Raw genomic sequence first — 27,295 nt, 5'->3', positions numbered from 1 at the left:
GTCTTACCATTCCCACACTTCTCCTGATCATCAGATTTCAATTTCTAGGCATCCTTGTCCCATTATGTTCTGATTTGAACATCCGGGCATGGATTTAACAAATTGTTCTCAATATCTATCTATCCATTTATTTATTTACACCCCACCCTGCCCCTTTCATCTTGCTTTTCTCCTAACACTTTTAGTCCAGGGACAATCCTTAAACATTTCTTTTCCAAGAGAGCATGGCATGTTTGAGGTGCCATGTCTCTAGTTCCAGCTGGCTTCTCTGGCAGTTGTGTGCTTGGCACTCCTGATAATAATAAACCTCTGAGCTGTAACAAGTGGGAGACATCTTAATGTTGCTGTCATACTCAGTATTTTTGCAGTGACTTCAAGTATTATATTGATACTCTTACTAACAACACTGGCTTTATTCTTGCCTTGGTGCTTTTTTGTCCATGTACAATTAGTTGATTTGTCCATGTACAAAAATAAACATTTTATTTAGCTTGAGGCACACTAAGCAGGCATCCCCAAAGAGGCAGTTTTCAGAGTCCCAGCTGTCTTCGTGCCTGAGTTTGGCTCTTACAGGAGGCTGATAAACCTTGGGAAGTGAAAAGAGCAGGAAGAGTGAAGCAAAGGACAGGTTTTATCAGATATAAATAGAGGGAAATGTGGGAAAACCAACCTTTTTTTCAAATTTGAAGCAAAACTTTAGATTAGGTTCAGCCTCTGGGTAGAGGTTTGGTTTAGTTCTTTCTTAATCCAAACCTGTTTACCCATCCCTAATCCAGATCCTGTCCAGTGTAGATGCTGCCTCTGCTGCACTTACTGCCTGAAAGGAGCGTGGGAACCACCCCCCCCAGGTAACACCAGCAGTGTTCCACTAACCACAGACGCACCTGAGGCTCCTGTCATGTCACCATCACCCCTGCAAGGATGTCCAAAGAGGCACCAGAAGTAGGATGCAGCCAGCATTCCAGGGGGAGGGACAGCAGGACCAGCGAGAGACTTGATTTGGAATTTGGTTGCCCAGAGAAGCTGTGGCTGCCCCATCCCTGGAAGTGTCCAAGGCCAGGTTGGATGGGACTTGGAGCAACCTGTTCTAGCGAAAGGTCTCCCTGCCCATGGCAAGGGGTGGCACTAGATGGGCTTTAAGGTCCCTCCCAACCCAAACCATTCTGGGGTTCCATGATTTCTGTCAGCCTTGAGTCACTCTCTGATCAGGGACACCAGAGCAGGGCAGGGCAGCGTGTCAGGGGTTATTTATAGTCACCCTTCACAGCCTCCACAGCAAGAGCACGTGCCATGAATATATTCCCAGTTTGGAAACTCACGGTTCCAGTGTGTTCACTCTCACTCCCCTCACTCCCAACATGTGCATGGCAGGAATGATGTGGCTGGTTTAGGGAGCTGGGGCCAAGGTGAGGCCCTGGGTCTGGATGGGGCAGGCACAGTGAGGCAGGGGCTGAGTGTTGGTGCAATGCTGTAACATGGTGTTTTCCTAAAAATCCATGGGTGCCCATGTCTAGGAATCTTCTGTGTGGGAACACGTGTCCTTCTCACTGTTGTCTATTAGTGGACTCACCCAACGTCTTGGAAAAATCTCCAGCCTACATCATATCCTCCTGTGGTTGATGGTTGTTAGGGTAACATTCTTTTTGAGCACAATTTTATTAATTTGTGTAGCACAGATGGTAGAAGATTAAAAAAGCTTTCTTGTGTGTATCTGACCTTTTTCTGAGTAGAAAGAAAACTTAAAAAAATATATATATAAAACTCAGCGTGTGTTCAAGATATTGCTTTCCTGGTAGAGCTGAAACTGTTGGAATGAAATGGAACCATAACAGAGTTTGTTATTTAATTCCTATGGCAGATCCTTGTTTGTAGGTATTAAAAAATAAATGTACGATATGTAATTCCTATCCCACTGTGGTGGTTTGGACACAGAGTTACTTGTTAAAGCACATTTCTCTCTTAGGAGGCTTCTGCTGGAAATGTGTTAATTCTGGGAGAGTTTGGAGATTTTGTGTTTAGCCTGAAATTATTTTTTAGTCTTAGGTTTTAAGTCTTTCATAGAGCTTACTTACAGGATCCTGTAGATGTGCATGGCCTCACTGCTGGTGAATAGTACTGATAAAGGAGTTTTGTGGTGCTTTTTCTGAATGGTTGTTATTTTCAGGTATGCAATGAAATGTTTAGATAAGAAGAGAATCAAGATGAAGCAAGGAGAAACATTAGCCTTAAATGAAAGAATTATGCTGTCTCTTGTCAGTACAGGAGTAAGTATCACTGACTTGTTATTCTTTCTTCCATATAATATAAAAGCTGTTACATATAATGCATATTCCATCAATTCAGTTGTGTGACATGCAAAAATTAACCCCCACCTGAGCCTCCCCCTGATTTTAACAGTGTGTCTGAAATGAGAAGGGAAAACCAAACTTGCTTGTCAGTTTGGGTGCTGCAGAATGAGCCTCTCGGCTACAGAGGCTTGAGGGGGTGCCCATTTCTTAGGTAATTCATTCTCCCCTCCTCCTGATTTTTTAAATATTCCTTTTTCAAGTATTTCTATTTGAAATGTTTCCAAAACAAGATTCTGTCTTGTAAAAAAATGCCTTTTTTTCCTATAGTTTTGTAGTAGTGATGCAGAATCTAAGGTGCTGTTGCAGAGACAACTCCAGTTACCTGTTCATCCTCCCTTTCCTGTGACTGATATTATCCAAGTTTTCCTTTTGGATTTTATGTACTTTAGCTGAGTACCTATCAAGGTGTACCAAGCCAGGCTGCCCATCTAATCTGCTTAAAAATTGAATTAATTAAAATTAAAGTCTATTTAAAATTGAACCCATCACTAGTGTGTGTAAAAAGCTACCTGCCCCCTGGCATTGGCTCCCCCAGCTCTGGGACCTGCAGGTGCTCCATGGTGGCTATAGTGTGTTGGGCTCAAAGGAATTCTAGGCAGGATTGGAGGTCTTGGATCCCTTGGAGTGCTCTGCCCTCATTGCACAAACCTGGCAGCTGGCTCATGTCACCATGGCTACGGGCGATGCTGCTGGAAAGGTTCCTTTTCCTCACATTGTGGTGTATGAACTAAACACTCAGTGTGCAGCTCTGTGGAAACACGTCCCCATTCCCTGCGGACACAGAATTGTGTGTTGGTTTGTTCCAGGCTTGTACAACAGGTGTGCAAAGAGCATAAGTACCTGGAATGTGAGGATTCCTGCTTTGGATTCCAAAATGGCAAATCCTGGGCTTTGTTCTCGGGTCTGTATCTTGCAGAGATAAGAGAATCATAAAAGCTGGGAAAGACCTTTAGGATCATCGAGTCCAGCCATTATCCCAGCACTGCCAAGGTCACCACTAACCCAAGGCCCCTTCCAATGCCTAAAGGCGCTTCAGGAGAGCTGGGAGGGACTTTGGACAAGGACCTGGAGTGACAGGACAAGGGGGGATGGCTTCCCAGTGACAGAGGGCAGGATTAGATGGAATATTAGGAAGGAATTCTCCCCTGTGAGGGTGGTGAGGCCCTGGCACAGGTTGCCCAGAGAAGCTGTGGCTGCCCCATCCCTGGAAGTGTCCAAGACCAGGTTGGACAGGGCTTGGAGCATCCTGGGATGGTGGAAGATGTCCCTGCCCATGGTAGGGGGTGGAATTGGGTGATCTTTAAGGTCCCTTCCCACCCAAACCCTTCTAGGATCTATGATTTATCAGTTAGACTTTTAATCGTTACCTGTTTTCACCAGAGATAAATTGTGGGTTGTCCAGGAGTGTCAGGAGTCCTGAGAGATGGGGGAGAAGGTCTATAGTAGAGACTGGACAAGAAATTGAGGCAAATGAGTAATAATTGTCCCATTAACTTTAATTTGTGATTTTGTGGCTCCAGCACTGAATGTGAATTTTCATGTCTAATGATGGGAAGAGAATCGTTCACAAGCTGCTGCAGGTGAAGGCAGTTTTCTTACAGGCCAGCACACAGGAGGCATTGAGCAGTGGAGCAGCAAGAGGAACCATTGGTTTCTTTCCTTAGGATTATCAGGTCATTAGAGTGTAGTTTCTTTTAGATTCTCAGAAATTTGGAAGAGTTAGAAGAGAAATTTTGTATGAAGTGCTGCCCATTCAGTTTGGGTACACCTGGGCAGGAGAGGCTGGAGCACTTGGAATATGCAGGATGAAATAGGTCTGAAAGTGATGGAGTAAGAGAATTCCTTTAGTTCCTGAATAGGAGCTGTGAGGTTGGAGTGGCACGTGCCATGCCCAGGGACAGGAGTTATGTGCTGCCCGGAACAACATGGAACTGGGAAGTTCATCACAGTACAGTTAGTCATTTAACTGGGAACCCAGATGTCTCTGCAAAAGGCACAATAACAGCTGTGCCGATTACACATCTGGTTGTGTAATCAGTGCTGTTAATCCACCTAAAATTTTGGCATCCACAACCAGTCCTGGAGTCAGGAGCTCCCATGTTGGAGTCTGTTGTGGCTGCATGGTGAGAACAGCTTTTCATGGCCAGTGAACTCAGAAGTGCAACAGGCACCTCTGCAGAGCCCCTGAAGCTGCCTGGAAGGGCCTGATAACCCCAAACTGGGCTCTGTGGAACTCGGGTCTCCGTTGGTGTCTGTGCTTTGTCACTGTGGGTGTAACGTGGACAAACTGTCGCTGAGGTTTGTGTTTCCTCTTCTGTAAGACACAGGCCCCATCTTCCCTTCCCACAGAGATGTTCGGGCTGGAAGTGCATTGTGAAATCGTTGGTTGGTGGCAGAGTAAGGAAAAAATATTATTTTCTGTTAAAAAAACCCCAAACACTTATTTTCTGTAATAGCCAGTATTTGCCTAATTTCTCTTCAAAAAATGGAATGCAAAAATCACAAAGACCATTGCTGCTGATGGACCATGTGAAACCAGCCAGCCCCAAGGTGCTCTTTGTGGAAGGAAGTGGTTATTCCATAAATCCTTTCCTGAAGGTAGGAGGGGATCATTCCAACTGCTTGTTGCAAGACCAGGGGCTGTGCAGGGCTGTGGCTCCTCTCTGCTGTGGCTCCCAGTTCTTTCCTTCTAAAAAAACGTGGCAGTTCAGCTGCCTCATCCAGCTCTTGAGATGGCTGGATTCAGGATTTCATCCAAGGGATGATAAATATAATCTTAGAATGTCCTCAGTTGGAAGGGACCCATGAGGATCATCCAAGTCCAGCTCCTGTCTCTGCACAGGACACCCCAGGAATCCCACCATGGGCAGGGGCAGGTTGAGCAATAACCATCTGAGATCAATAATGTGGTTTTTCTCAGCTGCCCTCCAGTTAAGTGGGACACAGCTCTGTGTGCTCTGAGCACCTTCGTCCCCTGTTTGCTGTCATTTTGTGCTCCAGAGCCGGATGCTTGTCTTTCAGGGAAGGGTCAGAAGCAAAGGTTTCCTTCTAGAGCACTTGTTAATGTGCTAATGTCTTTAAAATATCACATTTCTACAGTTTTTTTATAGTTATTGTAATATTTTTTTCCTTCCACATGATTTATTATCTAAAATGTGACTTAAGCAGTTTTCTGGACTCAATCCAGGATTGTTTGGATTTAAGGAACTCTTTCCAAACTGATCTTAATTCACACATTAATGTCATACTGTCACTTATTTTCATCAGAGCAGAAACTTGACTGTAGCAAAGTATTGCTCTCCTGGGAAATTGGATTTATTGCTTTATGTGTCATTTAAAAATATAACTATAGGGTTTTTTTAATTTTTATGCTGGAAAATACTCCTTTGCAGTGGTTTTTATGTAAGAAAATTACTGCCGTACAGTTTTTCTCTCTGTTACAGGGAGAAGGTATTGATTAAATTAGGAATGCTTGCATAAAAATGAGTTATGCATCACATTTACACTTCCAGATAACTTTTATTTTTAAAATCCATAAAAACAGAAGCATGTTATGTTCTGGTGTAGTAAAACCCTTTTATTTGTCTATGTACGGTGGTTAAATTCTAGCACTAAATCCTTCTGGGTAATTAGGTTGCTCTGAGATTTTAGGAATCCTGCTTGGGGACACTTCTGAATTACTCAGTTGATACAGAAAATTAAGTTAATAACTCTACTAAAGCTGTTGTTGTGAAGTTAAGTGATACCTACAATATCCCCAATACAGAGTTCATAACCAGAGGTGGTATCTTGTGTTAGATGCTACTGCCTTGCCTACAGGGTCCTTATTTTTAGGCCCATTTGTGAATCTGGAGTTTTTCATGGATGTTCTGCAGGTGTTTCACACACATCCCTACCTTCTGCAGGCATTAGTTCTGCAGAGGGGTGTTAGGGGTTATTGTTTGAAGAATTAAAATTAACATACGGTGGGGTCTGAGTGTGAGGGCAGGATGTGTCCAGGCACTGTGGGGATCTCTGGGGTTGCAGTCGAGCATATAGAGCTCTGTATTTCAACCTCATGGAAGGATGGACCGACTGAACTGTCTGGCTGGTGGGACAGTGCTGCTGTCCCTCCCTTTCCTGCTCCCCAGGGCGGCCCCAAGCCGGGCCCGCGGCCCCCGCGCTGCCCAAGGCCATCGTGTTTTGCTGTTTCTAAATTGGGAAGGAAACCAGTTCCTGTTAGAGATTCCCAGAGCTTTCACTATCAATACTACAGCGCTTAACACATTGTTTAAGTCATGTTAGGTCGTGCTCGTGCTTCCTGCAGGGTGTCCTGGTCCTCAGCAGTTCATCTCATCTTGGCTCGTCTTCCTGTTGGCCTCCATGCCTTGGGGTTGGACATGGGATGGTGCAGCCCAGCCTGGTCAGGCAGCCTGGCCATTCCTGAAGGGTTCATTGCAGACTCACCAAACAGCCCTTCATACCACGTCCTTCTAGAGGAAGGTGTCCCTGCCCCTGGCAGAGGGTTGGAAAGAGATGAGCTTTAAGGTCCCTTCCAACCCAAACCATTCTGGGATTCTGGGATTCTGTTTTTTATGGCTTTGAAGAGGTTGATGAGGTAATAGCCACTCCCTGTTAATTAGCCAAGAACATCCTGGCTTGCACCAGCAGTAATGTGGCCAGCAGGACCAGGGCAGTGACCATTCTTCATGGAAAGGGTTGTCCAGCCCTGAAATGGGCTTCCCAGGGGTCACCATCTCTGGGCATATTAACAGACATATGGATGTGGCACTTGGGGACATAGTTTAGTGTTGGCCTTGCAGTGCTGGGGGAATGGTTGGACTCGATGATCTTAGAGGCTTCTCCAACCTAAACAATTCCATATTTCTATGAATTAGCCACTTACATCCAGCACAGGCACAATGAAGAGGAAACTCTGCCAGCCTGCTGCCATAGTGGCTTTGAATGCGTTATGGAGGTACCAACATGCTGAGTAGACCTTTGGAATAAATAGGTGATTTTCCAGTTGTATTTCTATGGCTGCTTGTCTTGAACATCAGGTGAATTGAGGTTAAGGTGCATCAGGAGGTGAGGGTGTCATCCATCCCTGTCCCTGACTGTTCTTCTGTGACCTCCCAAATCTGCCCTGACCAACCTTGTGACCTCCCAAATCTGCACCCACTGACCTTGTGCTGTGGGCTTTGCACAATCTGAATGTTGCGGTTGCTGCTTCCCGAGCATTGCACGTGCTCCAGAGTCCCAACTTCCTGCCTGCTGTGTTCATGTCCCTTCAGTCCTCTGCTGGAAATGCTGCCAGGGAGCCGAGGGCAGTGGCAGTGGCAGATCCCCTTCACTGTCACCTGGGCAGGGGACCTCAGCCAGGGACAGGGGTTACCACTGGAGCTGCATTTCCTGTCTGGGTGAGGATAGAACCTCTGAATGTTGGCAAATATCACAGGAAAAATACCACCTGTATTTTTAGCTTCTCTAAGTCACACTTTGCTCATTATCCGTGGTGACCTCTTTGCTCTTCCCTTCCAGGACTGTCCTTTTATAGTCTGTATGACCTATGCCTTCCACACCCCTGACAAACTTTGCTTCATTCTGGACCTCATGAATGGTAAGCAAGACTTAAGCAGATGATGATGATGTTACAGAAATTTTGGCAGGAGGTTTGCTGAGGTGCTTGGTCCCTCAAGCCTGGGCTGCTCTATGTGCTGATATATTCAGTTCTCCACAAACCACTGTGTATTAGTGCCTTTTACTTGCTGTGAAAATCCTTTGCAAAAAGACTGAAGTTGCTGGATTAGTCACCGAGTGCAAATGTATATGAAGTAAATGTATTTTTAAAATGCAGTTTCAGATAAATCAGATTTATTTATTAACTTTCTCAGCTATTCTGCCCTTATAGGACTTGCAGAGGGCAGGGCTGGGTCTGTCTGCTCCACAGGTGATAAGAACCTAAAAATGCTGTGCTGTTCCCCCCCCAACATCACCCTGTCTGCCTGCAGGGCAAGATTTTACTGTTTATTTAATTGCATCTCCATTCTTCTCGTTATAGGAGGAGATTTGCACTACCACCTCTCCCAGCATGGAGTGTTTTCTGAAAAAGAAATGAGGTTTTATGCTACTGAAATCATCCTGGGCTTAGAACACATGCACAATCGCTTCGTGGTGTACAGAGACCTGAAGGTAATGGTTACTGACTGCATCACACAGGCAGCAAACAGTCCAGGCACACTGACAACAATGGATTATCTCACCTGAAACCTTTTCTAGGGAGGATTATTTCTTTTATCTGCCTGATTTTTGTAATAACTTTTCAAAATCTTTCTAATCCGTACCATTATCCAGTTTAACCAGCCTGGGAGAGGCTTCCTTGGGATCCCAATAAATCCTGGGCAGTGTTACTTATCTCACCTGCTCGGTTACAGGAATAATTTAGAGAATACACTGTATTTCTGGGAGCCCTGAAAGAGGCCTCTGTGTGTGTAATGGGGGGCTAACAGGAGGACAGTTGCTGGGGGTGTTTCACTGACAGTTAGGAAGTTGAGGACAGTTCCCAGAGAGGTGTCCCTGAGCCAAATGGCAACAAAAGGGGACAAAAGTCTGCACAGAGATTGCAAATAAAAGGTGTAAGAGCCACACACAGACCCAACTGTGAAAGAACCAAAACCAAGTAGGACTTGAAGCCAAAATAGATTTATTCATTTATTGTGTGCTTTGTGTTTCAAACCGTGCCTGGTTTTTCTTGTCTGTTATTCAGTATTTCACAACCTGTGGAGTTGATGGTAGCGCTCTGTGAGGATGTAGATTTTACCTAGAAAGTGTCTGGTATATTGATGTTAAATTAATAAAGGTAATTACCAATTACCAGAGAGTATTGATGTTTGAGTTACTGTGCTCTGAGAATTTGCAGTTCTGTCAGATGGAGGATTCCAAGCAATCACCTTCCTGTGTCTGATTTCCAGCCTGCAAATATCTTGTTGGACGAACACGGGCACGTGAGGATATCAGACCTTGGGCTGGCTTGTGATTTCTCCAAAAAGAAGCCACATGCCAGTGTGTAAGTATTGTGTCTGGGAGCTCTGCTGTAGGTACAGGTAGTGCTAAATACGTCCTGAATTTGTCTTTATAATTTAACTTTGCCTAAAGGAATAAAATGACACATGTGTGGCCCAGGCTTGCTAAGCTGGAGGCTCTAATGGGGTTTTTTAGTCTCCTCTCCCTGTTTTCCTGCACAGTTGTAGCAGCTGATGTGTAGGCATGGCTGGGAGATGACACATTATTTCAGAATGATTCACTGCTCAGAGAAAAACCTGACTGAGTTAAAGTACCAGATTGTTTTAATTGTCCTAAATGGATAATTAAATATTCCAAAACTGACTAAAAAACAGGACTTATTGTGTCTTTCTGGATCTTTGTAGAACTGGTGGTAGATCTAGTTCCATTCTGCCTCTTGGCATTAGGTCTTAACTGGGATCTGACTTCCTGGGGTTGTGTGTAGATTCACATCTTACCTGGCATGTTTTATTCTTAGGTCCTCATTTGCCCTGATTTAGTCTCATAATTTATGCAAAAAGGAAAGCTCCAGCCTGTCACACCTCAAAAGATTCGCAATTCAGTAGCTTCTTGAAAAAAGTTCTTATGTTTTGATTGTGTCAAGGGTAAAAGCAATACCTGGTGGCTTCTTCTAGTGGTGCCCAGCGGTGAGTTTGGGAGGAGGGGTCCTGTGGTCACCCAAGCGTAGGTGAAAGGAGACATAGGAAACCCACTGAAAGCAAAATAAGATCATGGTTAAAATGAGTTCTTTTTAAATTAGACTGTCTTATTGAGAAAACACTGATTTTTAATGTTGTTTTTTTTTTTAATGATACTGTTGATTGTAATGAAGCTTTTCCCCTTTCTGCTCTGCAGAGGTACCCACGGGTACATGGCCCCCGAGGTGCTCCAGAAGGGCACAGCGTACGACAGCAGTGCCGACTGGTTCTCCCTGGGCTGCATGTTGTTCAAACTGCTGAGGGGGTGAGTGAAGGCTCTTCTTCTTTCCCTTTTGAGCCTGGGCCTCCTCCTTGTCTGTCCCTTCAAATGCTAATGCATGATGTGTTACAGATTACCTGAAATGATACCTGACTTCCCACTCTGCAGCTTAGACCACGTCTGCGCATGAGACTGAACCAGGCTTTTCTCTTGCAAACCAAACCAAACCAAACCCAATCCTGAGTCCTGTAGCAGGTGCAGGTGTGGGACATGAGGAAGGCAGATGCTCTATCTGCTCTTTGACTGCTACTGACAGCAGTTTACTCATCTCTTGGCAGCTGATAGTATTTTAAATGCTGTGATGTTACTCACTGCTCAAGTACTCTGAGCAGCCCTGTTAAATTATGGGCTTCATTTTATGCCTAAGACCTGCTGTTGTGGTGAAACTCTTGGCTGTACTGGTCCCTTTTTATGGGATACTCAGCCTTCCCTCCTTCAGTTTGGGTCAGGTACAAAGTTTGAATCCTTCCATGTGCTGAATCTTTCCTGTTACCTTATCAGTGTCCAAAGGTACATGATAATTACAGCTTTATCAGCAATTACCTTCTTATTAAACTTATGTGTGTAGAATTGATTAATACCACAGGATTTATCTGAGCAGTCAACAAGCACTGATGGGCAAGTGCTTGTTGGAAATGGCATCTTCAGTGTTAATGGCAAACAAGAAGAAATCTTTTAAGCTTTTCGCAGTATTTCTGTGTAAAGATTGGTCATTAGATCATCCTGTGTCCTCACACATAATTAACTGTAATTAATTATAAGCTCTTATCCCTGTGCAGACACTGTACAAAAAAAGGTCAGTGTGTAACTTGTGAATTGAACTCTCGAGCTGTATCAATTTAACATTAATTGTGCACAAAATAGACTAGATAAATGTGCAAATAAATAAATGGTGTTTAAATTGCCAAAAACATCTATTTCAAAGTACAGACAGTGTAGCTAGGAGCAGTGCTCTGTTGAATATTAATTGAAGAATTCTGTAGGAAGCAGGACACGGTGGGTTGGGTTTGCTGGGAGGAGGGAGGAGACCATCTGTCACACACAGAATTCCAGAATGGGGTTGTAAAAGTCCTCCAAGATTATCAAGTCCAACCTGTGACCTATCCCCACCTTGTCCCTCAGCCCAGAGCACTGAGTACCATGCCCAGTTGTTTCTTGGACACTTCCAGGGGTGGGGAGTCCACCACGTCCCTGGCAGCCCCTTCCAAAGCCTGCCCACCTTTCCATGAGAAAATTCCTCCTGATGTCCAACCTGAACCTCCCGTGGCACAGCTTGAGATCTTGTCTCTCATCCTGTCCCTTGTTCCCTGGGAGCAGAGCCCGACTCCCCCCACCTGGCTCTACTTTCCTGTCAGGGAGTTGGAGACAATCACTGTGGACTCCTCATCCTGTCTTGGAGACCTTTTCTTCTGAGTCACTTGGGCACAGGATTGGGGCATCCAGCTGACTGTGACATGGCCCTTCCCTCTCAGGATCGAAGCTGTGTGACAAACACACTGCACAGGGATGAACAATCCCATTTCCCACGGACACTCGGGCTGGGTCAGGGAGATCTGAGTCTTTTGGGCTGTGGTTCTCCCTGACAGAGACGTGTGGGGTGGTATCGGTGGTCGGCCAGAAGCCAGAGCATTATTCACTGTGAACTATCCTTCCTCATCTGTTCTGAAGCCAATTAAAACACATCCCAAAACAAGGGTTGGGCACATGGTGCCATTTCTTGGTGTTTAGTAAATTTAGCCTGGCACAAAATCTGCCCATAAGTCCCCAGTGAATCATTTGCTTCCCTGATCTACTCAGAGCCTCACTGTCAGAGTACAGGAGGCTGTGTGGGAGCCATTTATTCTTACCTGTCATGCCTGAAAACAGACAAATGGAAGTCCTGGTCTGTCCATCAGATCCATTCATCAGAACATTTTTGAGGATAAAAGGAAAATAACTCTGGAGTAGCAGGTCTCCAGTTGAAACATGCTAGTACACACTGCCATGTGGCAAGACAAAAGGCTTTAGAATAGCTAATTAATGTAATTGATAAATTTTGATTTTGAAAAATATCATCCCCTCATAAATCTAATTAAAAAATCTCGTACTACAATGCTGCTTCTTTCTTTCATGCTGTTGATGAAGGACTGTGTGGAAAATCTCTAATGTTTCACAGTCTTCTGTAGCTTAAAGGAAAAGTCAAACCAGAATTTTAAAGCAGGAAAGGGAAAAAGCTGATAACCTACCAGATAGCATCAAATGTCTTCCCAGTGGCTAATGCTGTGGGATCTGTGATTACCCTCTCTTTCATCTGCTTACTTGAAGGTTTTACTTCATTATCCCTTCTAGAGGGGTGATGAGTTCAGTTTCCGTATATAAATCCGTGTTTTTAAACCCCTTTGTGTGATGACTGCTTGGGGTTTCCTTGTTAGGTGTTCAGATGTTTGGAAGAAAGATTTAATTGGTGAGGCACTTGAACCACATCTTTAAGGACAGATCACTGTGTTTGAGAATCACCCAACCTCCTTCCCACCTTCCTGTGGAGTAACTGGACAGATTGTCCTCCAGGACAGGATTGATGAGGGGGAAGGATGGGGCTAACAGGATGCTGCACGCTTTCCTGGATTTGCCACAGCTGAAGTATTCTGATACATTGTGACTTGACATTTATTAGTGTGGGGTTTTTTTGTTTCCACAGGCACAGTCCTTTCAGGCAGCACAAAACCAAAGATAAGCATGAGATCGACCGGATGACGCTCACCGTGGTAAGGCCTGGGCACAGTTACACTCCCCATGTTATTAAACTCCTTATTTCCCCTAAAAACTGGAACTACACACCTGTACACAGCTGTATTTGCTGTATTCTTTTCTCTCCAAGAAAAGAAATCAGATCACACAACTTCCATCATGAAATACCTCTTTGTACTTCCTTTCCTCATAGAACGTGGAGCTCCCAGACTCATTTTCTCCTGAACTGAAGTCCCTTCTGGAAGGGCTCCTGCAGCGGGATGTGAGCAAGAGGCTTGGATGCCAAGGAAGAAGGTAGGTGTTGTCTTCTCCTTGGACCACTGCCTTGAAAAATTTCCACTTCTCTGTCAATGAGTGAATTCATTTCAAGTAAAAATCTGCTTCCTGTTGTGAGGATTTTAATTTTAGAAAGAGAACATTAAAAAGTGCTGCTGCATGGAATTACATTTCAGCTTCCTTTGGTTTGGACACATTTTTTGGACAATTTCTGTCCTTAAAGCCTTCCCCTGAGTTCCCTGCAGTCATACTTACATTGGGTGGTGTTCCTACTTCTCATCCCTGGGTTGTTTTTCTGGTTTTGCCTGATCTGTTTTGGCATGAAATCATATGACTTGACTCAGACAAACTGATAGGAAAATTTATTGCTTATATTTTATCTGTAATGATAGGAGCATATTACACAGAAAAAAAAACCCCAATCCCAAAGGAAAGAAGCTGTGAATATTGCTGGTACTACCTGTGTCATTTCATGGTTCTAAGGAAAAGGCTTTTTTTTTTTTTGGTTTCTTGACTACAAAACGCTCCTTGCTCCTGCCAAGCTTACCTCGTTGTAGGTGTTCATGAGATTGTTGTTATCAACTGTTTAAGAAGCCAATGTGAGACTGGGAGAGGAAACAAGGAAAGAAGTAAACAACTGTTGAGAAACCTTTAGGGATGTGTGATGACAGGTAACTGATGGCCCTGAGCCTGGGGCTGGCTCCAGTTCCAGTGGGAGATTCAGAGGGTTTTTGTCTTGGAGCCGCCTTTGATAATGACCTGAGATTGCTTTTCCTTGGGGCCTATCAAGAGTAGTGGCTCATATTCCCATAAAATTTGTGTAATGTTAAATGGTTTGGAGTAATCTGGTTACATACAAGTAGTGTTTGGGATGTGACACAGCTCAGTGTATGGGATCTGACACAGGTCAGCATTTGGGATCTGACAGCAGAGGAGTATCCTTTGCTGTTTGAAATGATGGGCTGCCATCAGGAGTGCTTCCCTGCCAGCCCTACAGCACTATTCTGAGCGGTTCCACATGAAAATCTTTTCTCCTGTTGTTTACCTCAGAATGTTTATTTTTTTCCTTGCAGAAAAGAGCATTTCCCTGATGTTTTCAAGTGATAGAAATGTGACCTTTGAAGGCTTTGTATTTCTTGAATACATTTGAAAAGCCCTTTCATTTGTTGACTTCAGTCATTTTTATTTTGCAGCGCACAAGAAGTAAAAGAACATCCTTTCTTCAAAGGCATTGATTGGCAGCAAGTCTATTTACAGAAGGTAAAGGATGAAGACAGTAATTTTAGCTTACTTGATTAACAGTAACAGGAAAATAAGCCCAAACAGGTAATGGACAGAAAACTTCAGGATCCCAATCCCTAGCACATGTGCTCACTGGCACAAATATGTGGAGGGTTGTTGATGAAAGCTGCTGAATATTCATCGCTACAGATCTCAGTAGTGAATTATTATTTTTTCAGTGTCAAATGGCTGCATGGTTTCTTCAGCTTAGCTGTCTCTAAACTGGAGAGTTTTTTCCCCAGATTTTTGAAGGAGCTTTTATTAAAGAGTGGCAGCAACTTTGGACAGAAGTTTAATTTCAAGGGACACACTCTTGCACAGTCATGTGTCATTTGTGCAAAAAAAATAAAAAGGCTGTGTACAACTTACAGAATGGAGTTAAATAATGTCCATTATTTTGTCTTTAATTATGCTGCTTTAATTTCTAGTACCCTCCTCCACTGATTCCTCCCCGGGGAGAAGTGAATGCAGCAGATGCTTTCGATATTGGGTCGTTTGATGAAGAGGACACTAAAGGCATTAAGGTACTCAGCTTCCAGTGAGAGTTGGAGGGTGGCACTGGGACTGCTGTGCTTGACTTTCCATGTGTGCATGGCATTCCTTTGCTTCGGGGCTGCTGGATGTGCAAGGAATTCCTTCAGGTTGGGAAACTCAATCCATGCTGGTACCAAAGAGGTACCTTGGGCTGGTTCCCTGGGTTGCTGTTTGCCAAGTCCTTAGGTTTTTAGATTTTGATAAATCTACCTTCCTGTCAGAAGTGTCATAGGATCATGGAATACCCTTGTGGGAAGGGACCCACAGGGATCATCAAAGTCCAACTCCTGGCCCTGCACAGGACACCCAACAATCCCATGTCCCTGAGGGCGTTGTCCAAATGCTCCTTGAGCTCTGGCAGTTTTTTATGACAAACCAGATATTTCAAACGGTCAGAAGACAATTGGGAAAGCCTCATGTTTTCAAGAACACCTGGTGGTTTATAGGTTTAAAAATTGTGAATAGTTTGTGATAGCTTGGATAAATTGAACTAAACCTTATTTTAATAGCTTAGTGGTCAGAGAGTGCAGTGGAAAACTCTTAAAAATGACAAACTGTGTATTGACGTTAGCAATGTTTTAAGTTAGAAAAGTGCTAAAAGAAACTTTCAGGTTCTGGTATTATCAAAAATCTAATGAAAAAATATAAATGAAAAAAAAAAAGAAGTTGAAACTGCTGGCCCCTTTAGGACTCACATGAAGGTGGTGTGACCCCCCTGTAAATATCTTCCCTCTCTGGAGCTTCTCTGGGACTTTGGGACAGCGAGTCAGTGCTTTTCTTGGGTCTGTCCTCTTCATTCTTTTCATCACACATTCTGCAGTAGATCAGACCTTATACTTGTTATTACAGAAGTGAGTCAGGAGAGAAACTAATTGCTCTAAACTTTATAAGCAAAAAGCCACACTGAGTACTCACAGAGCCTGAAAAGGAGCTCGTCTGTCAGTGTCACCCACTGTGGTGACAGAAGTTGGCACTGAAAAGATTTTATGTGTTTAAAGAGAAGTGCAGAGAGCCCGGGAGGTTCTTTATCCCAGAAAACTCCACGTCTTCAGTGTTAGTCTAGCAGGATTCCAGTCTTCTGCAATTCTGGAATGCCAGAATCCAGAGGAGCATTTTGTAAGGAGAAACTGGTTGGTCCTTCTGTTTATTGAGTGGATCAGATATGCTCAATAATATGCATTATTGAGGATTCATATTACTGGATGTGAATCATGTACCCGGGTCACTGCCATAGCACCTCCAGTTTAATCTCAGGATCTAACAGTTCAGTCTGCCTATAGGATAAATTTACTCTTAGGGATGAGTCAGTGAGGGATGTCAGGTCCAGCCTTCCTGGGGTGTCACAGGCCTTTTTAGGGGACTGGGTAATTCCTGCCTCTGAGTCAGTGGAGCCAGAGCTGCCAGTGAGGTGTCAGGAGCCCTCTCTGCCTGAGGACACCAGTTTGAACACCTTGCTGTGCTCTGTGGCCCTTGGGGATTATATTTATCCTGCAGAGTGTCCTGTGTCCCCAGGAAGAACACGTGAGCTTTGGGATTACCAGCTGGAGAGCCAACAGTGGATGCCTGTGGCTTTTCCTCCTTACTTGGGTGCTGTAGGAAGTCCCTGGAACTGCAGAGAAGTCTTCTCTATGTATTTTTTCCTGCTGTGATATAGGAGGAGAATATGTACTCCAGGAGTGCCTGGCCTGGCTGTAGAAGGAGAATTAAGCCAGGTTTTCCTATCGTGCTCCTGCAACTGCTGCAACATCACTGCATCCACATGGCTTTAAGCCCTTCCAGGGCTGGGGACTCCACCACTGCCCTGTTTCAGTGCTGGACAACCCTTTTTGGTGAAGAATTTTTCCTAATTTCCTTCAGTGCAATTCAATTTAAAGACTCAAAGGTAGAGGAGTAAAGAATCCTTATAACAAGAAAATTGAGGTCTGTATCACACACTGCTGAATTTTGTAGAATAATTATTAAGAATGTAAAATGCAGCTGTGGAAGCATGGAAAGCATTGCTGTGGAAAAGGTGTCTTTTCATTTATTCATGGAATTTTTGTGCTGAGGAAATTTTTATGCAACTTTTATGCTGCTTATATTTCAGTAATTATTTAAATGTGAAGTCTAGAGAACATTATAGGACAATGTTGAGTGAGGAGCTAGCTAGAGCTATCAAACCAAACAAGCTTTGAGCAGGTGGCCTGTTCTCTGCACATAAATTAGTATCTTTGCCTAAATCAGTGTCTGTGCTTCTCTTGCTTGCATCTGTTTGTTTTGTGAAGGTTTGAGCTAATACAGCTTTTTAAATAATTTTGTTGTATGGATAATTATTAACTGTTGGGGATAAGAATAGTGAAAGTTACTAAAATGTTGGGTTTTTATGTTGTTTTTCTCTTGCAAGTTGCTTGATAGTGACCAGGAGTTATATAAGAACTTCCCTCTGGTAATATCGGAGCGTTGGCAGCAAGAAGTAGCAGAAACTGTTTATGATGCAGTAAATGCAGACACAGATAAAATTGAGGCCAGAAAAAGGGCTAAAAATAAGCAGCTTGGCCACGAGGAAGGTAATCTGTCCTTACACTTCTCTCATCTTTTGCTCCTAGATAGTAATTCCTGTGCTCGGAGTTCCACACCACACACTCCCGTGACTGTCATTCACTGGGAATCGTTAGAATTCGTTTAGTCACTGTCGTGTTGCTTAAGATGTTTGTTAATGTTCTGAAATGCTGACTGATGACATCATGCTTTGGAAAGAGTATCACAGATCATGGAATGGTCTGGGTTGGAAGGGACCTTAAAGATCATCTCGTTCCACCCCCTGCCATGGGCAGGGACACCTTCCACTATCCCAGGTTGCTTCCAAGCCCTGTCCAACCTGGCCTTGGACACTTCCAGGGATGGGGCAGCCACGGCTTCTCTGGGCAACCTGTGCCAGGGCCTCCCCACCCTCACAGTGTGTGGGGTTTGATTTCACGATCAGGAGCTGAGAAGGGCCCCTGGAGGTCCTGTAGAGCAAACTGCAGCCTGCGATTTGCATCAACCCCCCCAGACTTTGGAGAACAATATCCAGTTCTTTCAACATTCTTTGTTGAGATACTTTTTTAAGAACCAAGTGTGTTCTTGGTTACTCCACTGCAGGTGCATCAGCCCATATAATTAAGGCAGAACTGGGGCTGTGTGTGTACACACAAGCAAGATTTCAACCTGCTGAGTGCACACTGAGTGCCCCGTGCCCAGGACTCCGTCCCTTCTCCACAAAACTCCCTGCAGAATGCTTTTAGGTTGCACCTTGGTTTGCTTTGCTGATGTTCCCTCTTTTTTTAGATTATGCCCTGGGGAAGGACTGTATAATGCATGGATACATGCTGAAATTGGGGAACCCCTTCCTGACTCAGTGGCAGCGTCGTTACTTTTACCTCTTCCCAAACCGGCTTGAGTGGCGAGGAGAAGGAGAGTCCCGGGTAAGTGAGGCTACACTGGGAGCAGCACTGGAATGCAGGTGGAGGTGCAGGAACATCTAAGGACTCATGCCCAGGTGTTCCCCCTGTGGAAATGGTTTATCCCAGTAAATGCCCTGTGGATTTGAGTAACTTATCTCCAGCATCGCTGTAGTTAATCGGTAGCTCCACTGCACAGAGGAGACATAAAGTTGATTTGAGAAACCTGTTTACTCTGTTTTGTTATATTTTTAAAGGAATTTGGTAGTTGATGGTGTTGTTTTTCATTTAGGACCTCTGGACTGTTTATACAAAAAAACACAAACTGGTAAGGTGTCAATGCTATAGCATTTTGTTTCCAAGAAAATGCTATAGTGACTGTAGTGTAGCCCAGCTGTGCTCATGTGTAGGGCAGATATTTTGTATATTTAGTTAAAGAAGGGTTTGGAATTTAAGACATTGTGTCCTCTGCAGTCTGTAGGGAAAGCTTTCCTGCACACTGCTGTGTATGTTCTCTTTGGAAGTATTTAGTGCTGAAATATTCCCTTTTAGCTCTTAGAAATAGTAAGATTGGCTTTTATTTTTAGCAGCAGTAATACTTGGAAAATGTATCAAATTATATGCAACTCTGGAGGGAAAATAGTGAATATTCTGTTTGCAGACACACCTATTTGTAGATTCTTATTTCATGCTGTCATTACTGGCTTTCAGAGCTGATATTCCGTTGTCTCTGTTGAAGCAACCAAGCCCCTTGTAAATGTCTCTTACCTTATAATCTATCTTTAGTTCATGACCCAGCCTTCAGAAATAAATGTTTGTGTAATGAATCTTAATGTTCATAACTTAATTCATGTGGGGAGTCTAGAAAAATGAGATAGTGACTTTTATTTGATGGGCAACGGGGTTTTTTTTCAATTAATTCTCTGCTCTTTTGCAAATGCTGCAGCAAAACCTGCTGACAATGGAACAAATAGTATCTGTTGAAGAAACACAAATTAAAGATAAGAAATGCATCTTACTGAGAATTAAAGGAGGAAAACAGTTTGTCCTACAGTGTGAGGTAAGACACTTGTTTTTTGATAATTTAATCAGAGTGTTTTGCATATGATAAACGACTGACAAGTTTTCAGGTCTTCCTGTTACATGTTAACTAAGGCCCTTTGTGAAGCAGAGCTGAAGTGTTTATCACACTAGAGTTTTGAAAGCAGGAAACCTGCAACTGTGCCAGCTCCTGTCATGGATTTCAATGGTATTTGGGCCAAAACGAGTTCAGTTTATTAAATAGCTAAAAACTTTAAAACTACTCAACCTCCGCGGGCTCCGAGGGCCTTGTTGGCTCGTGTGTCACTGCAGGGAGTTGCTGTAGCTCATGTATTTACCAGGGGGAAGTGCAGGAGTCCCCAAAACGTTGTGTCCAGCCTTCGGCGGTGTGATGGAGAAGCCGAGGGCTGCACATGGGCAATACCTAAAGCTGCTTGTTCCTTCGGAAAATTAAAATAACCTCCTTAAGGTGCTGTGTAAGACGGAAGACGCTGCTGGCCGGTTACGATGAAGTGCCAAACTGCTTCTGTGTCTCTTTCAGAGTGACCCCGAATTTGTTCAGTGGAAAAAAGAGCTGACAGAAGCTTTCACTGAGGCCCAGAGGTTGCTGCGCCGGGCTCCAAAGTTTCTCAATAAATCTCGCTCCACAGTCGTAGAGCTCTCGAAGCCACCGCTCAGCCACAGGAACAGCAATGGGCTGTAGGAGACACGAACCACGTTCACGCAGGGAGAGCTACTTGGTGAACATGCAGAGTGTCCCAGAATCCTTATGAATGACTTTGTGCAATCCTGGATGCGGGATGTGCTTAGAAGAGGAGGAATTAGATGTTTACAGCGTGGGATCGTGTCAGAACTCTGTCTGTGGAGGCTGTGAAGACTGGAAGGGTGGCGGGTGGATTCCTGCTCCTGCAGCGGTGGAAGTCACCAAGCGTAGAGGCTGCTCCTTGCTCCCACGTGTCCCCACTCCCGGCGGGGGCCCGGATGTGCTCCGTTACTCTGGAACTACTGATGGAAGGAAGAGGCTGTTTTCCCTGCGATCCCCTCGTTTGGTGGCACCAGGCCTGGGGCTGGCGCAGGTGCTGCTGGCTGGGGTGACACTCCATGGTGACACCGACAGACCCGGAGCTGCCACCCTGTTGGATGACCCTCACTCTGTCGTGTTGCCATGTCCTTTCCAACCATTACTGCTGACTCTATAATAACCTTTCTCCATACTGCTGATGATCAACAGTGTGACTCTTATGCACTTCAAAGTACTGAATTCTAACTGTCCTGTGGTTTAAATGTTATTGCTACTTCATGGGAGCGTTGAACTCGAATTATTCCCTTGGTTTGTTGTACTCACTAATAGTAGCTACCACCGTTTTGCTTCTTCTACGTATATGCAGTACTATAACTGACACAATAGAGTAATAATTGGTGAAGAGGAATTTATGGTAGCTTCATCTAGTGCTCTGTTGTATAAATTGACTATTTTAGCACAGTTTTTAAAGAGCAGATTCCTTTTGACAAGTTTACAGTGAACATAAAGACAGTTCTTTTCCATTTCAGGTCAACTGCACTTTTTAAAAATTAAAAAGAAACTATTCAAATCCAATGCATTCTAGTGCATGTGCTGGGTTCAAATGTCTGGGTACCTCGGTACGTATTCCGGATCACTCCAGTTCTGGGACTCGTGGATCCTTCTCTGTTGTACACAGGTGTGTTCTCATAGCATAGATATCCCAGTTTTCTCTGTAGCTTGGCCCAGGAGGTTCGTGCACATATCACACGCTCAGCTTGTGAAAGGATCTTTGATTTTTCTCTTCTAAAGAGTTCAAACTGTCCACATTGTAAACAGTCTGAGAAAACTGAGTGTGGTACTGACAGAAGGAGCTGATCAAATGCCCGGTTTATATTAATTCTACTTGAGGCATCAGTCGTGGTGTGCTGAACTCTTGCTGAAGTCAAGATCCAATCCTGAACTGTCTGACAGCTTCAAGCTCATCAAGTCAGCCTTGCCCTGGGTGTTGTGATGGTTTGTAAGAGAGAGGTCAGGGCTGAATTTAAGCTTTTTTTCTGATTCCATGAACACCTTTGAGAAGATTTTCTTCCCAGCTCTGTAGGTACAACTCTCATAGTCCCTAAAGACAAAGGGAATTGTGTCTGGTAAATGAGAGCAGAAGTTGCCCTGACAGCTTCCCCCATCTGCCCAGCGTGCAAGCGGGTGTTGCTGTCAGACAACCACAGAGTTCCAGACCTCTTTCCTTGTAGAAGAGTAATAAAGTTGGCTGTATTTGCTTCTAGAAGTGGGGCTGGGTTGTCTGCAGAGCCCGTGCTAACTCTATCTGACCATCAGGGGCTTCATCAAAGGAAAAACGTTCTGGAAAATACCTCCTGTGAGTCAGTGATTACTTTCAATTATTTTTTTTCCCGTTTATTTTCCAAATTATTTTGTGTAAAGGGTACCAGCCTCTCTGTCATTCCTGCTGATAAGTGTCACTGAGCATCTCAGCTCCTCTGTAGGGAGCAGTGTCAAAGGTAGTTGGTCAAAGGTTGGACTCAAAGATCTTGGAGGTCTTTTCCAACCTAAATGATTCCACGACTCTTATGTGTGGTATTTAACAATGTTTGGAATAGGAAATGTCTCATGCCACTGGGTGTTGTTCAGCTCTCCCTACAATATCATGCAATGCTCTTATTTTTATTCTTGATTTAGGAAAAAACCCTCAGATTGTGTTAAATGCTGCTCACGGTTCTTGTGTAACTCGTTTGTACTTTCTTAGTCCACGGTCAGTTCATTCTTCTCCTTCAGTTATTTTCCATGGCTGGTTTTTACTCTCACTCCTTGTTGGCAGTCTCTGCTCAGCAGATTCCGGGTGCTGGTGTTGGTGAGGAGGGGAGGGACAGGGCAGCAATTGGGAAATCGTGCCTCAAAACCAGAGATTGTGTATGAAACAAAGGCTGTGTATTGACTTAGGAAATTACTTGTATTTTGGAGTTGGGATGGCCCCAGACTATCCTTGTTATCACGGTCCTTACTGCCTCATCCCGCTCCACCCTCAGTCAGCTTTCCATCTCCAGTGAGAGTGGGGCAGTAACAGATTTGGTTTTCTTTAGTCATCTGATTTATTGACAATTTATAGGAGCTTTATTTGACTTATATGTATAACTGCTCTTAGGAGAGAAGGAGAGATTATTGTAGTGACAAACTATGTAGTGACTCCCGTTGGGATCCCAGTAAGAACTGGGGTTCTGGTGAAAGGGGCTGGATCTGCTGGTGCAGAGGGAGAGCTGGAATTCCACCCTTCCAGCCAAAATCCTGGATACTGCCCCAAACTGCTCCTTCCTGATGTAGGTACCAGAGTCCCTGAAGTTTTTATCTTGGACAAAGGTTCCTGGTGGTGTCATTTTACATGAGAGTCTTCATCTGTGTGTGTAAAACCCTCATTGAACATGAAGGGCATCAGGCACAACCTTGTCTTTTGTGCATTTTGACCATATTTGTAGGAGTTGTATTTTTGTTAATGTTCAGGGAAGTAAAGAAATTAGAGCTTCAGGCATCCACAGCATTCACTCATCTGAGTGAATGATTAAACAGACTTTTAAACAAATTATCTGAAAGTCCTTTAAAAAAGCATCAGCTGGACTGAAGATTTAGGTGTGCACAGGAATTGTTTCTGATATTCCAAAATGGAGAATTACACCTGGACAGGGCCATATTAAACACCCCCTGACACATCCACGTGTCTCCAGGGCTGCAGGGATCATATCCTGATTATTCCTTGTAGCTGGCAAATGCAGTTGGGCCAGATCCTGGAAAGCCAGCAGGAGTGATGGGATGGGAGAGAGCTGTGCTGGGGGTCCTGGGGCATTTTGAGGAGTTGCACCCCTGCTCCCTGTGCTTTTTTGATATGTGGGAGTTGCTGTAAATTAATGTCTCACTTGAGTAATAGGGATACAGTGAATTCTGGCCAAAATCAGGTTTCTATGAGTAGAAATTTAAGTGCAGGAGAAGCAAAGCCACAGTTATTCCTGCTGCAGGCAGAGTGAGGAACCACTTGGAGCAGGGATGAGCTTGGCTGGTGTCTCCTGACTGAGTCAGGTGCTCCCTTGGACACCGGGTCAGATCAGGTGTCTCTTCATTGCAGGTATAAATTTTTGTTACTCAGCTTTATTTGGTAACTGTTTTGCAAATTCATTAGCCTGTTAAAGGAACATTAATGATTTTTTTTCAATCCTTCACCCAAGTGTTGGCTGCCCACTTCTCCAAGTGTAAAAGCTTCTTCCTGTTAGTTGTGTTGAACTTTGTCTTGTTCTTGTCCCTGGTCCAGCACAGCCTGTGGCCACAGGCTCACAGGTTCTTCCCAAACTGTTGGTGTGAGATAAGCTGGAGTAATGCTGGAGTGGAGCCAGCTTGGATTGACATTCCTGGTATGTTCTCCCACCCCCCATTAGGCTTCAAAAAAACTTGGAGCAGGCTAAAAATAGCTGAAAGTGTAGCTGGGAAGCCTGGCAGGTAGGGAGAGCAGCTCCAGGGATAGACCTCGGCTTAGTCACATTCAAATTTTCCTCAAATTCTTGGAGTTATCCTGAGCAGAGCCAGGAGTTGGACTTTGATGATCCTTGTGAGTCCCTTCCAACTCAGGATATTCCATGATTCCATGATTCAGCACCTCCCCTTTAGAAACCCAGTGGAAGTTTTTTTTTTTTCCCACTTCTGTCAAGGGGGAAAAAAATGGAAATTGGATTATGGGGTTGGGTTTGGTTTTGATATAAATCAAGTGTGTGCAGCACAGTGTGTAGATGATGGAAACACTGTTTTTTTGAGCTAAAACAGACCTGTTTTGGTTGTGATCCTGTCCAAGTGGACACTGTTGTGCCCAGGAGAGCTGCTCAGGGCTTGATGTTGCCCCTCGAGCAGGACCGAGCCCCGGCACTGTGGTGACTCAGCACTGACATTCCTTGGGTTTACAGTAAATCAGCTCATGAAGAGTGAAATCCCTGGAGCTCTTGAGTTGCTCTTTCCCTGGCAGCTGATCAGCTTTAGGACCAGGTTCTTTAATTCCACGTCCCACAGCCGTTGGCACACGGGTGTCTCCGTGCCCCTCTCAGCACGTGGCAGTGACGCGGCTCCTTCAGCTCTGAGGTGTTCACACCCAGAATATCCCTGGAGGAAGGACTATTTGAAGTGTACAGTAGACAGTAAATAATTCTAGTTGTGTTGATTAATATAAGGAATGAGTCAGTTCTACAAATTAAAGAAAAAAACCTGAAAAGCGTATTTTGACAAAGCATAGTATTAATTTTAATATTGTAAAAAAAAAAAGGAAAATATCTAAAATATACAGAGAAAAGATGTATATCCAAATGTCTGAGGAGTTTCAAGATAATCTACTTTTGTTTCCTGTTGATTTCTATTCCATGGTGTACATATTGTGTGGATGGAACATTGGCTGTTTTAATACTATTGTTAAATTGTATTTTTATTTTGTGTTAAACTAATCACCACAGACTCAGCTTTATTTTGTTTATGTAAAGGTTGCTATGCTCTGTAGGTATAAACCCGAGAATTCTATTTTAACAGAAAAAGCATTTTATATTATTTATTAAATACGTTTCTCCAACTTCTGACATTCCACAGAATTTCTGCTCCGTATGCATATGGAAGTGGCAATTCCTTTCAAGCAGGATCAGCCAGCTTTATTCTGTTTTTCATGATAAAGTGGGAATAGTCTCCCTGAGGATGTGCAGCTCACCCCTGTCTCCCGGCACAGGGACTCTGGGCTCTGTCGGGACTATCTTGAGGTGGCTCATGAATGCAGAAGCACCTGGAAAGCTCCTGCAGATCGACCCCTTGATGTGATATTTCTAAATTTCCCCTTTATCTTTCAGCCTTCCAAGAGCAAGTGTTTATTCGTATGAGTCTGTGCTGGGTTAATGAGAATCAGTGACCTAAATTGGGGCAAGGAGTCAGCTTGATGTTTGATGCAGCTCAGCCATCAGCTCAGGGAAGTGCACAGCTCTAATTCCAAGGGTAAGGAGTGAGCGGAGGGAGAGCCCAGAGTGGTGCTGGAGCTGGAGAACTTGGCATGGGGACCAGTTGAGGTGTAGGGCAGAGATGGGCTGCAGGCAGCCATAGTCACCAAAATTTACATGCTGGATATGGATTTGGTGTTTGAGGGTGATCACTCGATCCTTAAAAACAGGCCAGAGCCTGCTGAGGCAGCAGTGGTGTCTGTCAGGGAGTGGGGGCCAGGGCAGGACCCTGCTCTGTGTCACATCCCAGGAAGGGAGCGGGCACTCCGAGACCCCGCAGGGACCATCCCTTGGGTGACCCCCATGCTGACCCCCTCGCTGTGGGTACCACTCCTGGTGTACTGTGAGAGTTGCTGCCACTGGGCACATCTGTAGAGAGACAACCCCAGCACCTCCTTCCCAGGCGAGGTACAGAAATAGCCCCAAATTCAACAGATCACTCATTTCCTAAAAATTATTCCAGTTGTGAGCGTGGCCTCTGTGGTTTGAGGAATACTCAAGGTGTTACAGCACATGCTCTTAATTGCCAGTGTGGTGGAGCTGAAGGTCTGTGGTGGTCAGGGCTGCTCCCCATGACATCTCTGGGGTGAAGTCTGGCATTTTTCTGCTGCTGAAGCCCCCTCCTTGCTGAGGGGCTACCTGGAGCCAGGGAGAGATCCCTGCTGTGCTCCTGCCATGGGGAGGGATCCCTGCCTCACCCCGGAGCAGTCCCTTCCTTCTTTCCCATTTCACCCTCTCATGCCTGTCTGATCCCACTGTATTTTGGGGTGAGCTGGAGCTGCTCCTGGAGGGAGGTAGAGCCCCATGACGGGTAAAACTGTGCTGGTGCTGGTGGCATTGTGGCTTCTTAGTGTCACCCCCCGAAAGGGGACACAGTGGGGACAGCACTGAGCCTGGTGTTACTGGCCTGAGGTGTGTCCAGGCAGGGCTTTGATAGAAAACCTGGGGACAGGTGCAGGAAGATGGTTGTTCAGAGTCAGGGTTTGTCCAGGTTTGTTTGACACAATGTGTTCCAAGACTGGAAAAGGAGATGGACTGGGGTGAGGTACAGGCTGGGAAGAGACTTTCCTGGCTGCAGCAGGGATTTTCTCCTCGGAGAAGGGGAGAGAGCAGAGAGTAGGTGAGATGGCACATAAAAACGAGTCTGAAAAACAGAATAAAGCAGGAGCATCCTTGGAGAGGGGATTTGTGAGCACTTGCAGTGCCTCATTCGGTCCTTCAAAACAAAAAGGAGCAGATTCACACGAACAGCTACTCGTGATGAGGGAAATGATCGAAAGAGAACCTGTCCAAAATGTGTAATTAATGGTAAGCAAAGCCAGGATCTGTAAATAACTTTAGATATTGTATCGATGAGATCATTCCTTGTTTTATGTACTTGGCTCTTTCCATATTTATTGTGGGGAGGAGGGTCCCTGTGCCGGGTGAGCTGTGGCACGTCCCTCGGGCTCCTCACGGACTGTCCTCGGAGTTTACAGCCCTCGCCCGTCGTGGCGGATGTGCCACACTCGGTTCTTTCCGCCAGTATTTTTTTAACGGATTATTTTGGCACAGCTAAGCTGCTTCTGTGTGTTGGTCAGTACAACTGCTCTCCTACGACCAGACCCCAATAAAAACCGTCCTTTGCGTGTG

General features: G+C 44.6%; 1 protein-coding gene across 1 annotated transcript in view; it reads left to right on the top strand.

Moving 5' to 3' along the window:
* GRK3 (G protein-coupled receptor kinase 3) overlaps nt 1-27,295 on the top strand; it is a 66,195-nt gene extending 38,900 nt beyond the window's left edge. The window contains exons 9-21 of the mRNA XM_027689340.1: nt 2,165-2,264; nt 7,869-7,947; nt 8,389-8,519; nt 9,299-9,393; nt 10,245-10,352; nt 13,045-13,111; nt 13,288-13,388; nt 14,564-14,630; nt 15,080-15,175; nt 17,569-17,731; nt 18,492-18,628; nt 19,551-19,664; nt 20,187-27,295. Of these exons, the coding sequence (XP_027545141.1) occupies nt 2,165-2,264; nt 7,869-7,947; nt 8,389-8,519; nt 9,299-9,393; nt 10,245-10,352; nt 13,045-13,111; nt 13,288-13,388; nt 14,564-14,630; nt 15,080-15,175; nt 17,569-17,731; nt 18,492-18,628; nt 19,551-19,664; nt 20,187-20,348 (1,420 nt within the window). The 3' untranslated portion in view covers nt 20,349-27,295. The remainder of the gene's footprint in view (nt 1-2,164; nt 2,265-7,868; nt 7,948-8,388; nt 8,520-9,298; nt 9,394-10,244; nt 10,353-13,044; nt 13,112-13,287; nt 13,389-14,563; nt 14,631-15,079; nt 15,176-17,568; nt 17,732-18,491; nt 18,629-19,550; nt 19,665-20,186) is intronic.

The sequence above is a fragment of the Neopelma chrysocephalum genome, unplaced genomic scaffold (assembly GCF_003984885.1).
Source record: "Neopelma chrysocephalum unplaced genomic scaffold, ASM398488v2 Primary Assembly neopelma1_77, whole genome shotgun sequence".
Lineage (NCBI taxonomy): Eukaryota > Metazoa > Chordata > Aves > Passeriformes > Pipridae > Neopelma > Neopelma chrysocephalum.
The sequence above is the reverse complement of the archived record's forward strand: the minus strand, read 5'-3'. Positions and strand labels throughout refer to the sequence as shown.